The sequence below is a fragment of the Ursus arctos genome, chromosome X (genome assembly GCF_023065955.2).
Source record: "Ursus arctos isolate Adak ecotype North America chromosome X, UrsArc2.0, whole genome shotgun sequence".
NCBI lineage: Eukaryota > Metazoa > Chordata > Mammalia > Carnivora > Ursidae > Ursus > Ursus arctos.
The window spans coordinates 93,788,931-93,807,692 of NC_079873.1; the positions used below are offsets into that span (position 1 = coordinate 93,788,931).

Below are 18,762 nucleotides of genomic sequence, written 5' to 3' on the forward strand. Positions count from 1 at the left end.
GGGACTTCGGTCCTGGGCTTAGGAGGGAGTGGCCCGAGGGCTACCCTCCGCCGGGGTGGGCCGGCGGCCCCCCATCGCGGCCCTATCTCGACTTCTAGAAGTGGTTTCGACCTGGCCGGGCCGTGCTGGACGGGAAGGGATGGTGATGATGGAGGAAGCAGGAGAGGGCGGCGGGGGCTGCACTAGGAGGGTCCGGTAAGCCTAGGCAAGAGGTTGCTAACCAGGGTCTCAGCTGAGAAAGTTCGGGACAGCCTTTTCCTTGGCTACTAGGAATCCCAGGCTTTTAGCCCACTTTGCAAAATGTATAGGAATTAATGGCATACGTTTTGGATGTTAGTGACCCCCGTTTTCATGTTTTTCTTCACATTTAAAAACAAAAACTTCTAAGTATCTTTGCAGTCACCTCAAGCAGTTTTGCACCAGTAGATTAAGGTAAGGGTTTTTAACCTGGGGTCCACAAATGGTCCATGTGTAGAATTCACAGAGTACATGAACTTGGCTGGGAAAAAAATCACAACTTCGTTTTTATCAAACTGTCTGAAATTTAGCGCTTTCTTTACAAACGTAGGCAGTAAATTGTAGTGACATTAACAGTACCTATGACTTTGTCACCAATAGAAATCAAAGATGGTTTCATATCACATTGCAGTTGATGCAGACGTCTTGAAATATCATTTATACACTCATCACTTCTTTGAAATTACAGTACAGTTGACCCTTGAACAATATGGGTTTAAACTGCATGGGTTCACATATATATAGGTGGATTATTTCGATTAATACAGTACAGGACTAAAAATGTGTTTTCTCTTCCTTATGATTTTCTTTTTTTTTCTTTTTCCTTTCTCTTTTTTAAAGATTTTATTTATTTGACAAAGAGAGCATAAGCAGGGGGAGCGGGAGAGGGAGAGGGAGAAACAGGCTCCCCATTGAGCAGGGAGGGCGACGTGGGCCTTGATTCCAGGACCCTGGGATCATGACCCCAGCTGAAGGCAGATGCTTAACCGACTGAGCCACCCAGCCACCCTTCTTTTTTTTTTTTGTGAGGGGGGGCAGATGTATAGAGGGAGAAAAAGAGAGAGAGAGAGAATCTTAAGCGGGCTGTAGACCCAGAGCGGAGCCCAACGCAGGGCTTGATCTTACGATCCTGAGATCATACCTGAGCTGAAATCAAACCACTGAGCCACCCAGGTGCTCCCTTATGATTTTCTTAATAACCTTTTCTTTAGGTTACTTTGTCTTAAGAATACAGTATATAATATATATACTGTATAGAAGATGTGTTAACCGACTGTTCACGTTATCAGTGAGGCTTTTGGTCAGCAGTAGGCTATTAAGTTTTGGGGGAGTCAAAAGTTACATGCAGACTTTCCACAGCGCAAAGTTGACACCCCTAACCCCTGCGTTGTTCAAGGGTCAACTGTAGTTATTAGACCCATAAGGAGAACTGTGTTAAGAAGCCCGTATGTTACTACAGCACACATTTCTTTTAAGAAAATATTTTGGTAACTGTATTGCAGTGTAATTGATTTTCTTTGTAATCCTATGTACTTTGTTTTATGCATTTAAAAACATTCTGAAAATGAACTTCATCAGACTGCCAAAGGATTCCATGGCACAAAAGTGGTCAGGCATCCCTATACTGGCGTATAGTGACAGACGGTGGAACAAACAAGCTAGCAGGAGACTTTGGAAATAGTCTGGGCGACAAATGGTGGCCCGTGGGGCACCTGGCTGGCTCAATTGGTAGAGTGTGAGTCTCTTGATCTCGGTGTTGTGAGTTTGAGCCCCACATTGGGTGTAGAAATTACTTAAAAAGAAAAGGAAGGAAGGGAGGGAGGGAGGGAGAGAGGGAGGAAGGAAGGAAGGAAGGAAATGATGACCCAAAGTAAAGTCCCCAGGATGTTGAATAAGGAGAAATAAAATCAAGAGATGATTGTGACAGTAACAGGACATGGTCTCCAGGTTTCTGTCTTGAGCAACTGGATGCTGGTGCCTTAGGTCTAGAGAGGAAATACACAAACAATAGGAAGCTTGAGCCCAATTTAATAACCATTTTTTAGCAGCAAAAGTTTAGTTACTGTAATCCCATCCAGTTTTTATTTTTATTTTTTATTTTTTTTTTAAAGATTTTATTTATTTATTTGACAGAGATAGAGACAGCCAGCGAGAGAGGGAACACAAGCAGGAGGAGTGGGAGAGGAAGAAGCAGGCTCATAGCGGAGGAGCCTGATGTGGGGCTCGATCCCGGAACGCCAGGATCACGCCCTGAGCCGAAGGCAGGTGCCTAACCGCTGTGCCACCCAGGCGCCCCCCCATCCAGTTTTTAAATTCAGGCTGTCATCCAGATAAGTTTTTTTCTTCATCCAGATAATTTTACGTTTAATTGAAGTGAGACCTCAGGCTTCTTAACCTAAAGTTTTACTGTTTATTTGAGAGCCAGTATTTTCTTTTTGGTGGCCCAAAGGAGCAGCAGATAAGCCTTTAGTTGCTAAATTATCATCATCATCATCATTATAACTACCATTTACCTCAGGTTTAGGGTGTGATTGACAATGTGCTAAGAGCTTATATAAATCATCCTTTAAAAAAAAAAAGATTTTATTTGTTTGAGAGAGAGAGAGAGAGCACAAGCTGGGGGAGGGTCAGAGGGAGAGGGAGAAGCAGACTCCCCGCCGAGCAGGAAGCCCGATGCGGGGCTCGATGCGGGGCTCAATCCCAGGACCCTGGGGTCATGACCTGAGCCAAAGGCAGATGCTTCACCAACTGAGCCACCCAGGTGCCCCTAAATCATCTTTTTTTTTTTTGCCTTTTATCTTTTTAAAGATTATTTATTCATTTGAGAGAGAGAGCACACATGCGCAAATGGGGGGCGGGGCAGAGAGAGAAGTCATAGGAGACCCAGGGAAGGCATGTAACAAAATGATTACAACAAAGATACATTGAGAACATGTAAGTTTAGGAAGCAGGTGTGTCTTCCCATTAACTTCAGGGAGAACATCAAGATTCAAGACAAGGCAAACCTCATCACGATGGTCATGGTGAGAAGGGTCACCGTTAACCACCCGCAGACTGACTGAATTGCCCCCCACTCCCGTCGGCTTTTCCCTCATTTCCCCTCGGCTGTCTCCCCTTCTTCCCAGTCCTTTCTATATTCTCTTCTCTCATCCTTGCCTGCGGCTCTCCAAGCTTCTGAATCAGGGCCCACCTATACTGCAGGCTGGGCTGCCTATCGGGGGGCCGCTGCCGAGGATTGACTCTAGGCACACAGGACTCACCTGCTTCCAAAGGGAGGGCCAAGGGCTCTCCTTTACCGGCAACGTGCTCCTTTTCCTCCTTCTGTTCTGTTTTGTTTTCCTGGTTGGCATTTTCCGTATTGAGATTTTTTTACTCTGTGTTCCTCTTTGGATGCCATTGGTCCTGGGCCTACCCTTGCAATCTCCTCCTCCTGCTCCAATTCTCGCCAGGACGGGACCTCTACGATACTTAGACCCACACACCAGCTCCCCCTCCGCCTCCTACTCTGGCCTGCGCACCCTCAGGGCCACCAGGAGCAGGTACCAAGGAGGGGAAATCATCTTTTTAATTCCTACAGCTTTATAGGGCACTCTTCGTTCTACCTGGTTTTCCTTCTACCTTGCACGCTACCCATTCGCAGTTTCTTTTGCTGGTTCTTCCTTATGTCCATTCCTTTCTAACATTGGAGAGCCCCAAGGTTCATTTTGGACTTCTTCTCTTTTCTATATACACTCCCTGCTTTGGCGATTTCATCCAATATCATGGCTCTAAATACTCTTGGTTGATGGTACCCAAACATATGTCTGGACCTTCCGTGAACTCCTTCTGCCTTCCCAACATCTATTAAACTTAATATGTCCCCAAGAGAGCTCCTGATCTCCCCCCTCCACCTGGGTCACTCAAAGTCTCCCCATTATGACAAATGGCACCTCCGTTCTTCCTGTGGCTTAGGCCAAAATTTATCTTCCACTCTTCTCTTTCACATCCCGCATCTGGTTTGTCAGCAAATCTGGTCAGCTTGACTTTGAAATTTTATCCAGAATCTGAGGACTTCTCTTCACCTCTACATTGGTCCAAGCCACCTGCTCTCACCTAGATGACTTTAAGGCTCCTCGCTGGTCTCCCTGCTTCTGTTCTGGCTTCTCTACAGCAGCCGGAGTGACCCTTTCACGACCTAAGGCAGATCACATCACTCCTCTGCTCAACGCTCTTCATGGGCTCCGCATCCCTCTCCTAATAAAAGAAAGTACTGGAATTTGCAGTGGCCTGAAAGGCCGTACCCGGTTGGTTGCACTACCTTACTTCTCTGACCCAGCCTCCTGCTACTCTACGGCCCACTTACTTTGCTAAAGCCTCACCTCCCCTTGCTCTTCCTCGCACACACCAGACACAGTTCTCTTCACAGCCTTAGTACTAGGTGTTTTCTCTGCCTGGCACTCCCATTTCCACAGGTAGCCCGTGGCTGGTCTCCTCATCTCCTGCAAGTCGAGGCTCAGATGTCTCCATTTAAGAGAGACCATCCCCCAAACAGTCTGTAGCCCCATTCCCTGCTTTTCTCGGCAATACTTACCACCTTCCATCCTGTCGTATCGCGTATTTATCGTCTAATTCCACATTGGAATGAAGCTCAATGAGGGCAGAGAGATTTTTTTTAACTTTTTATTTTGAAATAATCGGGGATCCATAAGAACTCCCCAAATTCTACAGAGAAGTCCTTCTCTAGCATCAGTGTCTTGCGTCACTAACATACAATGTCCAAACCAGAAAATGGTGTTGGAACAATCCAGAGAGCTTACTCAGATTTCACCAGTTATGTACGCACTTGTCTGTGTGTGTGTGTGTGTGTGTGTGTGTGTGTGTGTGTGTGTGTGTAGTTCTATACTGTTTTATCCTATGTGTCACTTTATGGGGTGTGTGTGTGTGTGGTTCTATATAGCTTTATCCCATGTGTAACTTTGTGAAACTACCACCACGATAAAATACAGACCTGTACCATTACCACAAGCCTCCACGAGGGCAGGGTTTTTTTTTTTCCGTTGGATTTGTTTGCCCCTGTACCCCCAGCCCCAAGATCCAAGCCCAACACATGGTAGGCGTGGGTGTCTGTTGAACTGAAAAGGGCACGAAATGAAGGCTGGCGGACTCTCAAGCCAGGACTACCCGCGTTTGAATACCAGCAGTGCAACGCACTAGCCACGTGACCTTGGGTCCCTCACTGAGCCTGTCTGTGCCTCAGTTCTCTCTTCTGGGAGAGGGGGAGCACTACTATTACTTAACTCCTAGCGCTGTGGCGAGGATTCAGAGTCACTGGCAAGACACGTTAAGCACCTAGGAAGCCCTGCGTCCATATGCACCCGGCGCATCACGGCAGCCAGCCCCGTGAACAGCAGCCGTGACTACTTTCATTCCCTTGTATTGTAACAGGGCAGACAGCGCTAGGCACCAAATAAACTATCACAAGAATGTTGAAGGGGTGCTGATTGCCAGCTAAGGGGAGGAGGCGGCATTTGAATCCAGCCTTACAAAGGGAGTGGTGGTGTTATGGGCTGACTTGAGTTCCCCTAAAATTCAGATGTTGAAGCCCTAGCCCCCGGTACCTCAGAATGTGCCTATTTGAAGGTAGGGCCTTAACAGAGGTGATTAAGTTAAGATGAGGCTTGCCAGTGTGGGCCCTAGTCCAATCTGACTGCTGTCCTTATCAGAAGAGATTAGGATACACAGACAGCAGGGATGCTCAGAGACCATGTGGGGTCCCACAGGTGTCAGAAGGGACACGGACTATGAAAAGGCTCCAGGATTTGCCCTCAAGTGCTCCTTGGTGCCCCCGAAAGGTGGGCCAGGGCTTGAGGGGAGGAGAAGCTTTTAGGACGTTTGAGTGAAGAGAAGGAGATAGAAGGGCTACGAGAGAGGGCGGTGAGCTTAAGAGCTGATCATTTTTGGTAGATCTTGGAGAAGATGGGAAGGAAAGAGGTAAAAGATGCAGGAAGTGCAGGGATCGTGTGTCCTGTGGGGGCTTGGAGGACACGTGGGGGCAGGCTGAAGGGCATCAGGAGAGGCGCTGCCCTTGAAAAGGAGAGCAGTCGTTTCCGGCAGTGGGAGGGAAGAAGAAAGCCATGAAGAGAGAATGTTTTTTTGTAAATTTGGTTTTTAAATTCTGTAAATATTTTACGTGATTGGATCCTATGTAACCCTCCACTTCCTCTCCTAGGTGTTTCTCCAACAGGAAGGAGAACACATGTGCATCCAAAGGTACGTACTAACTTGCTTGTCGCAGAATTCTTTGTAACAGCCCCAAACCGGAAACGGTCCAAATCTATCACCATTGCGTATTTTCCAAGCGCTCCTACACAGGGGCGGTTCTCAAAGTGTGATCCACGGAAGGCTAGGGGCGGTCCTTAAGACCCTTTCAGAGGGTCCGCAAGGTCAAAAGTATTTTTCTAATAATGCAAAGAAGTCACTTGCTTCTTTTCCTCTCACGCTGTCCCACGTGTACTGTGGAGTTTTCAAGAGGCTGCACGGCTCAGAATGACTTCCTTGCTCTGACAGACGGTAGACTGTGTGCTCGTGTGTTTTAAATATTGCTGTTGCAGTTTCTAATACAGTATGTATCGGTAGATGTCATCCACACAAACAAAGGTCCTCCGGGGTCCGCAATGATCTTTAAGCGAAAAGGAGTCTGAAGACTAAAACATTTGCCAACCATCCCTATCCAGCAATGGAAACGGACTCCAGCTACCCACGGCGGCGTGGCCGATCCCGTAAACATCTGCAGGACCGCGGTACGAAGGAAGCCGGACAAAAGCACGCATACTGTATGGTGGCATTTACATGAAGACCCAAGCCCGGAGAACAGACTCTGTGCCATGAGAAGCCAGGATAGCAGTGATCCTTGCGGGCAGGGGGTGCTGGTCACGTTCTGTGTCTCGCCCTGGGTGCTGTTTCCGTGGATGTGTTCACTTTTAGCTGTACACTCTGGGTTTGTGCACTTTTCCATGAGTGTTCTGTTTCAACATAAAGTTCAAAGCACATCTAGCCGGGCCTTCAGACAAAACTGTAGATGACAGGGTCTGCAGAGGACTTTCTGCCATCCCAGTCGGCCCCAGCCCCTCATCGGCTCTTTCGTCCCCGTAGGTAATTTTTCTTAGTTGCTGATTTCTCCTTCCATTGTTTCTTTTGGAAAATATCTAGATATTTTCTTTTTTCCTTCAGATTTGTTTATTTATTTGAGAGAGGGAGAGAGAGCGAGCACGAACAGGGGGAGGGGCAGAAGGAGCGGGAAAGAGAGAATCTCAAGCAGACTCCCCGCTGAGCAGGGAGCCCGACCTGGAGCTCGATCCCATGACCCCGAGATCATGGCCTGAGCCAATACCAAGAGTCGGCCGCTCAACCGACTGAGCCACCCACGTGCCCCCGAATATTTTCATTTTCATGTCATTTCAGATATTCATATATTTGTTTGACTAACCCCCACCCCTGCCTTCCTATGACAAAAGCAGCCTGGTGTATACAAGAGAGAGCCTGTGAGGTAGACGGAAGGAGACCGAGGTGGCGCACAGTGGGTGGAGTGGAGTGCAGGCAATGAGGCCCACCAGCCTTCTCAGGAAGTAAAGGCGTCTGGAGGAAGGGGAAAGGATGTGGAATCGGTATGTGCATTCGCTCGAGAAGTCGGCCACCCTTACTGTGCACAGTAGTGGGATCGACGGTATTGTCATTTGCAGCACAGTGTGGCCCACTTGCTGAGAGGGGTACATGGGATGCTGGGAGAGCACAGAGCATCACCTCCCCCAGCCTGGGCCGGAGAAGGTCGGGGAAAGGGTCTTCAGAGAAGTGACTGCTTGAGGGAAATCCTGATGAAGGAGCAGGAAGGGGCAGACAAGGGGAGTGAGGGATGGCTTTCCAGGAAGAGGGAACTCTCTATTTGCAAAGGTATAGAGACCCAGAGCAGGCATCCTGGGCCTGCCAGGGCAGGCCAGGAGTCTGAGCTTTATCCTGGAGGCCGACAATCTGCAACTTCTTCTTCTTCTTTTTTTCTTTAAAGATTTTTTATTCATTTATTTGACAGAGAGAGAGTACAAGCGGGGGGAGTGGCAGAGGGAGAGGGAGAAGCAGGCTCCCCGCTGAGCAGGGAGCCAGATGCGGGGCTTGATCCCAGGACCCTGAGATCATGACCTAAGCCAAAGGCAGACGCTTCACCGACTGAGCCACCCAGGAGCCCCTTCTTTTTTTTTTTTTCAGTGTATTTTTTTTTTAAAGATTTTATTTATTTATTTGAGAGAGAATGAGTGAGAGAGAGAGCAGGGCAGGGCAGGGGCAGAAGAAGCAGACTACCTGCTAAGTAGGGAGCCTGATCCGAGGCTCGATCCCAGGACCCTGAGGCCATGACCCGAGTCAAAGGCAGACATTTAACCAACTGAGCCACCCAGGCCCTTCTCCCTTTTTTGACCCTACCCCCTTCCAGTCTCTTCTCAGTACAGCAGCCAGAGTGGTCCTGTTAAAAACCTGTCACATTGTGTCACTCATCTGCTGAAGTGGCTCTAATGGCTCATCATCTCACTCTGGGTAAAACTGCAAGTCCTTGCAGTGACCTACAAGGGGCACACACCGTCAGACCCTTCCATCCCTACCTCTGACCTCTCCAGCTGCTCTTGCCTTCAACTCACTCTGCTTCAGCCGTGCTGGCCAGTTACAATCCCTCTCAGGGCCTTTGCACTCACTGTGCCCTCTACCCAGAAGCTTCTTCCATCAGTCTCTTTAAGTCTTCATTCACAGGTCGCCTTCCCAGTGAGGCTTCCCCTAACCACGGTATCTGTCTACAGTGGCAACCCCTGCCCCCTACCCAGCATTCCCTACCCCTACTCCTACTTTGTCTTTCTCCATAGAACATACCTGACTGGCATATGTTTTCTATCTTTATTGTCTGACTCCCTCCCTAGAATGTAAATCCTGTGAGGTCTTGTGTTTTGTTCACTGCTGTCTTCCCTGAGCCTAGCCTCATGCCTTGCAGAAGGTGCTCAATAAACATTTGAAGAATGAATGAATGGAGTCTAACACAGCAACCAGCCAAAATACAAGAACAGGCTCCTTGGGGCAGTTTACGTCTTCATTGTTTGGCCTTGGCACTTCTTGCTCTGAGGGACCCCTGAAGCACTTCGGCCCAGCCAAGAAGGTTCCTCAGTGTGGCTTCAAAATGACTGCTGAAGGCAAATGGGAGCCATTGAACGCTTTGGAAGGGTAAGCGGCAATTATGGAAGTCTTTTAGAGAGATGCTATGCGCAGTTGTGTGGGGAGCAGATGGGGCGGAGGCAGGAGTGGAAACAAAGAGACCCACAGGGGGTGCCACAGCCCCAACACCACCGTGTTCTCTTTTGTTGCAGTTGCCTAGTGGTCCCCGAGTCTCTCCTTCCTACTGCTTGGCGACTTAGCTCCTGGCTTACTTGCACTCTCTCGAACACCACTGCTGTCATAATTCTTTTTTTTTTTAGATTTTATTTGAGACACAGAGAGAGCACAAGCAGGGAGAAGTATGAGAGGGAGAGGGAGAAGCAGGCTCCCCGCTGAGCAGGGAGCCCAACACGGGGCTCAATCCCAGGACCCCGGGATCATGACCTGAGCCAAAGGCAGCTGCTTAACCGACTGAGCCCCCCAGGCGCCCCAGTCATAATTCTTGAGGAGTGCTAGATCTATGCAGATGCTTCTAGCTCCTTGGCCTCCTCTCCTCCAGTGATCTTGTCCTCCCCACATTGCAGCCACTCGAGCCCTTGCCATACCTCTGACCTTGGCGTTATCCCGGTCTTGCTCTCCGTGCCGCTCTCCTCCTCGGCCCCCTCCGCACTAGCCCTGCGTGCCTCTCACCTAGCCTCGCCCCCATTCTAGAGCAGTGCCGCTCGAGGTTGCATGTGTACACGAGTCGCCTGGGGATCTTGGCAGAACCCAGACTCGGAGTCTGCATTTGTGACAGCTTCCTGGGTGATGCGTGTGCTTCTGGGCCGTGGACCCATACTTTGAGTAGCAAGGGCCTAGACCAGAGGCTGGCAAACTTCTTCTGGTGGTAAATAATTTAGGCTTTGCGGGCGACCTACGTCTACTCCAGCTCTTCAGCTCTGCTGTTGCAGCTAGAAGATACATAAACCCAGGGGTGTGGCTGCGTCCCAATAAAATTTTAGGTACAGAGGCTAAAGTATGAATTTCAGAGAATTTGTGGCTGTCACAAGCAATCCTTCTGATTTTTTTTTCAACCATAAAAAAATATAAAAACCATTCTTAGCTCGCAGGCTGTACGCAAATAGGCAGTGGCCGGGCGTGGTCCACAGTCGGCCAGCCCGTGGCCTGGATGACAGTGTCAAGCCTCTCCTCTGTCCTCAGACCTGCAGTCCTTCCTCTGTCCTCTCAGTTGATGGCCTTGCTTCCCAGTCAGCGAGGCACCGTAAGCAACCACGGGAGAACGTGCGTAACTCACCTGCCGCATCCCAGCACCAGCCTGCGCCCACCTTCTCTGCCTTCGTCCCTCTTCCTACAGATGAAGTGTCCTCACCACAGCCCGCCTCTGTCTTAACCCCTGTCTCCTATTCGAGAACCTTGTTCTGCCAGTTCCTCCCTTCCTGTCCCCACTGCTCGTGGCATTGTTCCCACCCACATCTGAGTACACAGGCGGTCGCTTCTCCCATCTTAAAAAGTTGCGACCGTCATTTCTCCACTAGATTACTGCAGTAGCTTATCCTCTCTTTGTCCTTCTCTCCCCTGCGTTGGTCTGTTTTCAACACAGCAGCCAGAGTGATCCTTTTATTTTAAAATAGTGAGTCAGATTATATCACACCTCTGCTCAAAACTGTGGTGGTTCCCATATGGTTGGGAAGAAAAGTCCAAGTCCTAACTCTGACCTAAAAGTCCAAGTCCTAACTCTTGCCCCGTTAGCTCTCTGACTTTACTCCATCCCTTTTGGCTGACCTCCTGCTTGCTCACTCTGCTCCAGCTGTTATACACTCTTTACCGTTCCTGAGCAGGCCAGGCACGCTCCTACCCCAGGGCCTTTTCACATACTTTTTCCTTTGGAGGCTTGTACCCCCAGATACCCATGGAGCAAGCTCCCTCATTTTCTTCTCAAGTCTTTACTCCAGAGTCACCTTCTCAATTAGGCCTTTGAACCCCCAACCATGAACATCATATTCCCTTTCCCTAATGTATTATTTCTCTCAAGCACCTGTCACTTTCTTTTTAAGTCATCTCTACACGCAGCATGGGGCTTGAACTCACAACCCCGAGACCAAGAGTCGCTTGCTCTACCAACTGAGCCAGCCAGGCGCCCCGCACTGTCACTAACAATGCTTATTTTGCTTGTTTTATTCACTTTCTCCACTTGAATGTAAGCTCCACAAAGGCAGGAATTTTGTGTTTTAGTCACTGATGTAATGCCAAAGTCTAGAACATAAGTGGCACATGGTGTATGCTCAAAAAATAGTGAATGAATGAATGAATAATGGTAACCTGAACAAGGGCTGTGAAGGGATGGGCGGGGGGAACCGGCTGTAGGGAGTGAGGATGGAGTCAAGTATGACCCTCAGTGCTGAGTGGCTAGGTGGTTGACATCCTCGACAGGAGGGGGTGGAACCTGAGTTCAAATTGGGACCAGAGATACTTGTGGGTCATTTGGGTACAGATGTCTAGTAGGCAGCCGCATCTGAGATTAGGGGGTGGTCAGGGCCGGAGATACGGAAGAGAACCTCAAAGTCTGGAAATATAGATAATATACCACATATTACAGTAGTGATGAACAATTATGTATTTACCCATGTCTCCAGCATAGGAGCTTGATAACTACTGATAATTATTTGGTGAATGAATAAATGTGAGTTTTCTAAGGATGGCTAATCCTATGTACGTAGCTGTCAATATATACTTTCCAAGAATTCACCAAATGTGGGGCGCCTGGGTGGCACAGCAGTTAAGCGCCTGCCTTCAGCTCAGGGCGTGATCCCGGCGTTATGGGATCGAGCCCCACATCAGGCTCCTCCGCTATGAGCCTGCTTCTTCCTCTCCCACTCCCCCTGCTAGTGTTCCCTCTCTCGCTGGCTGTCTCTATCTCTGTCAAATAAATAAATAAAATCTTTAAAAAAAAAAAAAGAATTCACCAAATGTGAACCTATCTTTGCTACCTTGCCTTCCTTAATAATGACATAAGTGGTCATAATAGATTTTTGTGGTATAGAATACAGCCCCAGAGATGATAAAGAAAATTCTGGGCAGGCCCCATAAAAACATAAAACATGCAGTTTCTGTATACTAACAAAAGGCTACAAAACTCTTATTAAGCTTTCTCTTATGGAATTAAAGATAGCATCTGCGAATACCACCGAGTTAGATCTTCATGTATCACCAGAGTTAAATTACTGCCTCAGAGTTAAATTACTGCCACCAGAGTTAAATTACTACCTGCTGCATGCCGGTTGAGGAAAGGGGCTGCGGTGCCTGATTTTGAAGGCCTCAGCGCCCCAAGCCATCCGTTTGTCACTGCCCTGAAGGTACCTAATCCCACTGCCCTCACCCCTTGAATTTGTCCTGCCTGCTTCCCTTAGCCTCACTCTGTCCACCAGAGCAGCAAGCCCCGCACAGCTGTATCATGAGGGCAGGAACCTTGTTCACCACCGTAGTCTTCGTGCCAGCATGGAGAAGGTGCTCAACGAATGTTCTGATACCCGGCGTCTGAGCTGTCTCTAACCTGTCGTTATTCCCAAACCAAACCTTTGAAGTAGGCAAAAATGGAATGAATGCTTACTTTTCCGTTGTTTACAGCAGTTTGTTTTCACTAAGACCATGAAATTAAGAGTTATGAGGAAGTGGTCCTCACCCCCTTCCTCCCGACACAAGAGAGCAAGGGGAGCGAACTAGGGAAAGCAAGGCAGCGCGGTGGAAAAGGAAGTCAGGATGGTTGTTTTAAGTTGCTCAGCAGGAGGCAGGCCCTCCTGTAGTCTCACCAGCTGATCCGGTTTAGGGTTTTCTCCAGCAACACCTGGCAGCTCAGGGGCAGAGATTCCTACACCCGGCCATGCCATCATAGCCCTCCTCACGTGGTGCACCGTGCTCTGGTTATTTCTAGTTGTTTCTTGCCACCACTGGACCATGGGCTTCTGAAGACAAGGACTTGAGTCCTTGACCCCCCACCCCCCCAGGCCCTGGCACACCATCAGTGATTGATAAATGCTTGCTAAAATGAATACATAAATGGAAAAAATGTAAGGGGCATAGGGAAGTGTGGTTTACCGAGTTGGACTGGCAAGGCAAGTAGAACAGACAAGGGAGGTGCTGATGGGCAAACAGCCCTGAGAGGCCTGGCTGCAGGTGCCAGGCTGGGGAGGGAGGCAAGCGACGCCAGCTCAGGACTGACGGCTGTGGAGCATTGCTTCTCCGCAGGCCAACTCTGCCCTGTGCTGCCCTGCTATCACCTGCCTTCCCAGGAGACCTGCGCTACTGATGATCGCTTCCCCTGGGTCTTTCTCAGAGCTTTCCTTTTGGCTTCTAAACATGCTTTAGTAGTTCTCATATTTAAAATAATCCTTCATCACCACCATTTACCTGTCTCCATTTTTTCACTGCCAGACTTCTCGTCTGTGCTGTTTCCATTCTCAATCTAGTCTGGCTTCCATTCCCTGTAATTCCAGGTCATCAAAGATTTGTAAGTCACTGAAACCCATGGCCTTTTTTCAGGCATCACACTTGACCTTCCAGCAGTGTCCAACCTTAATGGCCACTTCCTTCGCCTTCTTTAGTCTTTTCTCTTGGGTTAGGGAATATTGGAGTCTTCTGGTTTTCCACCTACTCTCCGGCTACTCCTTTTCTGTCTTTGTAGATACTTTTCCTTACCTGTAACCTTAGGGTTCTTCAAGACTGGGCCCTAGGTCTACTTGTTCTTTCTTCACTCTTTCCCTAAGTGACGAAATCTAGACCCATGGCTTCAGTGATCACCTAAAAAGAGATAAATTCCAAATCTGTAATCCAGCCCAGATCTCTTCTCTGAGCTCCAAGGTCCATTTATCCAGCTGCCCCATCTGCATTTCCTACCTGCCACTCGCCCCTCACCGTAACATGGTTTCTGCCTCAGCAGTTCACTACTGACCTCAATACTGCCAAGCCCGATGAACACATCTCAGCTTCCCTGACCTCTCCATGGCACGGACCACTGCCAGTCCTTCTCTGAAATTCTCCCTTCCTGTATTTTAGTCCTCTCTCCCAGTTGAGGACCATTCTCTTTTAGTCATCTTCGATGCTCTTATCTGCCTCTTGGGATACTGGTTTCTAAAAGCTGAGTAAAACTAAAGCAGTGACTGACTAAGTAAAGGCAGACCGACGCCACATTAGGAGAAGCTGGCAGGATGAACATTAAGCAGCAGCTCAAGGATGCTGTCCAAACATTTTGGTTCTTGTGGAACAAGAGTAGTGAACCATGATTTGATCTTCTTGGTGGGTAAAATAAAGGCATAACGCTAGGAAGACAGAAATGAGTATCCTTCATCCCCTTTCAAAATACCCAAGAGGTTTAATTCCGTATTGAAAGTTTAATGTCTCAAAATGAATAGCTATCTAGTAGCGTTAACAAATACACTTAGCTTCATACTTGGGTGATGTTGGTATTTATTGACATCAATGCAAAACAAGCCAGGACTAAAAGTTGCTATTTGACAGGAACAAATATTGGTACAGTTTTCTTCCTGGAGAGGGTATGCGCTCAGATCATGAGACCTAAGATTAAAACAAAGACTGGATTGTCAAGAACCAAACAAGGGTTAAATTTTACTTATTAATATAAAAACTGCTAAAGGCAAAAGGAGATGTTTAAAAATACTCTTTATGCTAAGCTCACATAAGCAAACAAAAAACTAAAACTAATCCTAAAACTTTAGGACACAGGATATAGACACAACATGACTATTAAAATTTTTGTACAGGCAAAAATTTGTTATATCCTCCACTGTCCTTGTACTACAATTACATGCTTGTTGCATCTACACTACACAAAGTCAACAGGTATCACCAACAATGAATGTAACTAGATCTGAACAAGACTTCACAGTGACTCTGTTCCACTCAAATTAAGAAAATTCAATCCAGGATTTAACAGAACCTTGCTTTTAGAACCAGCTGTCTTTTTCCCCTCTTCGTGTCAACCTAATTAAGTCCTCACCTGACCTTTCCCGCCTGCAAATTGCAATGCATGTCCTCTCCCTCATCTTTATCTGACACTTGAAAATTAATTTGTAGGAACTGCATAAAAAATGAAATTGAACTTCCAACCTGAACCTGCGATCAGGTTCCTGCTTTGACGCAAAGAAAAAAAACATACTCCTCTGCAGTGTACCCCACCAGCACAGCGATCCCCTTTCTCTCTCTCTACTCCTTTGCCCTGAAGGCACTTCTGGATTGCTTAATACATGCTCTTTGGCTGCCTAGACAGTCAGGACACCTAAGGCCTTTTGGACTTATCACTCCTCTCCTCCTTCTTTTCTATGGCTAATACCACTTTCCTGCTTTTTTTCTATTGCCGAATCTCCAGACTTGGTGCTGTCATCAGGTGGACAGAGTCGATTTCGGCTTCGAGCTCCTGGTTGGTAAAGCTGCATTGCTGGGCGATCCTAAAATAAAATTAAATGTTAATGTTACAACATTGCTACTAAACGTTTACAGGGGATTTTCTGAGTCCTATGTACTGATATATACCAAAAACAACTCCTACAAGATCAAAAATGTGAGGGCACAGTCCCTAACAGTGTTGATGGTTAATTTGCCTCTAACTGCCCACTTCCTTTCCCCATCTCCAAATAAAAACAACCATTTTGTAAGTATTATTTTATATGCCTATTGTACGTTTTCAATAAATTTAGTTTTCTTAACCATCTCAAGATGAACTGAATTAGCTTGAATTTCCTTCACTTCAAAACCTCAGCCATTGCCTGTCTCTTCCCTATCAGTACATTGACTTTAACATTCACTACCACATAAGAAAATTTTAGGAGTAAAACAGTAATAAAGAATGCAAAGTCCTCCCTGAAATTATGAGCTCAGACCCCATGCAACTTGCCACAAACATGATTATTTCTTAATTCGTGTACGGCGACTTAACACCCCAGCCTGAGACTCTCTAGGTGGCATTTTAGATCTCAAATTCCTAAATAAGCCTCAATAAAGTCATCATGCACCTCTCAGTTCAAGTAACGTGTGTGGTTTATGACAGTATGGTCCTGGAAAACTTAGATGTATAGGCCCTTTTTAGAATTCAACAAAAAATTACATGAGCCTTCCTTACTCTTTCTCCCTGGTGTATGAAAGTTAGCCTTAAAGCATTATTCTCAACTGAATAATTCCAGCAAAATGTTTCACTATTTTTATAAGATGAAATGTTGAAACGGGTTAAGATTCCTGCATAGTATTTAAAGAAATGGATGATGGGGCTCCCACTGTGCAAAGATGGAACAATGTAAACATCAACAAGGACAATAACTGATAATAACAAGTTGGAATATACCAAGTATTTCTAAATCCACAAATTATTACAGACAAAACAAACTCACTGGTTACCTAGAAGTGGCTGGGACACCAACTCATTACTCTGAATGCTGGTACATAAAGGGAAAGGATCAAGTGTTTATCCTGCCTTTCCTGTATAAACTGAATTTAAGGCAAAAAAATTTTTATACTAGATGGATCAGGCTTACAATACCTGAACCTGCTGATCAGTTGTTTTTTCAACTTTATCACCTTGAGAAATTTTGAGTCTATAGAAATGTTGCAAAACTTGTACAACGAATACCTAATACCCTTAAGATTCACAATTATGAACATTTTATCATGTGCTGCTTCTGCCTCTAGTGCTCATATATACATGTTTACAGAACCATCTGCCAGTAAGTTGCAGACATCACGACCCTTCATCTCTAAATATTTCAGCTTGTATATCCGAAGAACAAGGACACCCTGTTCCATAACCACAACACAATTGCTATCGATCAGAACCTTACACTAGAAAGACACCCGTATGTCCCATGCTTCCTGATATGATACAGTAGGAAGTACACAAGACGATCTATAAAGGATTCTCTTTTTAAGATTTTATTTTTAAGTAATCTCCATACCCAACGTGGGGCTTGAACTCACAACCCTGAGATCAAGAGTCACATGCTCTACTGACTGAGCCAGTCAGGCGCCCCTCCATCTTTGAAGTATTCTTTCTTTTTGTTTTTTAAGATTTATTTATTTATTTATTTGAGAGAGAGACAGACAGTACACAGGGAGGGGCAGAGGGAGAGGGACAAGGAGAGAAGCAGATTCCACTAAGTGCAGAGCCTGATGCGGGGCTCAATCCCACAACCCTGAGATCATGACCCGAGCCGAAATCAAGAGTCTGATGCTCAAATGACTGAGCCACCCAGGCGCCCCAATCTATGAAATATTTTTGCCAAAAACGGAGTGTGAATATATTCAGGCCTAGAGGCGAGGAGCCACTTGTTTTTATGAATAAAGTCTGACTGGCACACAGCCATACTCATTCTTTTACATATTATCTATGCCTGCTTTCCTACAGAGCTTAGTGGTTCTAATAGAGACCATATGGCCAAGGGGGCGCCTGGGTGGCTCAGTCGTTAAGTGTCTGCCTTCGGCTCAGGGTGTGATCCCGACGTTCTGGGATCGAGCCCCACATCAGGCTCCTCTGCTATGAGCCTGCTTCTTCCTCTCCTACTCCCCCTGCTTGTGTTCCCTCTCTCGCTGGCTGTCTCTATCTCTGTCAAATAAATAAATAAAATCTTGAAAAAAAAAAAAAAAAATAGAGACCATATGGCCAAAAAGGCCTTAAATATTTACCATCTGGCCCTTCACAGAAAAAATCTGCTGACCCCTGCCCTACATATAACTACTAGTTTTCAAGTAAACAGAGAAGATAGAGAAACATGTTAAATGGTACCACAGGGATGTAATTAGCCCAACCAATTTAGAGCCGATAGGTCCTCAGGACAAACCGGTTTCTGTAGCAAATAAATGGCAGGAAAACAAAAGGAGGGGGGATTATTTAGATTAAAAGAGAGTTAAGGATACAATACAATTTGTGGACCTTGTTTAGAGCCTCTAAAGAAGTTATTAGTGAGACAACTGGGAAAAACAACTCAGTAGGTAGGACATTAAGGAATTAGTATTATTTTTTTTGGTATGAAAATGCTATTGGGGTTGTATTAAGAAAAAGAATCTGGGGCGCCTGGGTGGCACAGCGGTTGGGCGTCTGCCTTCGGCTCAGGGCGTGATCCCGGCATTATGGGATCGAGCCCCACATCAGGCTCCTCCGCTATGAGCCTGCTTCTTCCTCTCCCACTCCCCCTGCTTGTGTTCCCTCTCTCGCTGGCTGTCTCTATCTCTGTTGAATAAATAAATAAAATCTTAAAAAACAAAAAAAAGAAAAAAAGAAAAAGAATCTGTCTCTAATATTGATGTATTTAAAGAAGATGGTATGTCTAGGATTTGCTTGAAAATAATTCAGGGGCCCCCGGGTGGCACAGTCGGTTAAGCGTCTGACTCTTGATTTCAGCCCAGGTCCTGATCTCTGGGTTGTGAGATCGAGCCCTGCACTCAGTGTGGAGTCTACTTGAGATTCTCTCTCCCTCTCCCTCTGCCCTCCCTGCTCGTGCTCTCTCAAATAAATAAATCTTAAAAAAAAAAAAAAAAAAAAAGGGAAGAATCCAGGAGAGGTAGGGATCGGGTAGAGTAGAAAGA

The 18,762-nt window shown here is 46.7% G+C and overlaps 1 protein-coding gene and 1 long non-coding RNA gene across 3 annotated transcripts in view; one reads left to right on the top strand and one right to left on the bottom strand.

Annotated features, from left to right (window-relative positions):
• On the top strand, positions 1-17,601 carry LOC113241280 (uncharacterized). Its single transcript, XR_003311507.4, has 4 exons — positions 1-195; positions 6,227-6,267; positions 6,634-9,249; positions 15,560-17,601. It is a non-coding gene; the product is annotated as an uncharacterized LOC113241280 (long non-coding RNA).
• UPF3B (UPF3B regulator of nonsense mediated mRNA decay) overlaps positions 14,624-18,762 on the bottom strand; it is a 16,040-nt gene continuing 11,901 nt past the window's right edge. For both annotated transcript variants that reach the window (XM_026478902.4, XM_026478903.4), the window contains one exon: positions 14,624-15,638. In XM_026478902.4, coding sequence (XP_026334687.2) covers positions 15,489-15,638 — 150 coding nt within the window. In that variant the 3' untranslated portion in view covers positions 14,624-15,488. The remainder of the gene's footprint in view (positions 15,639-18,762) is intronic.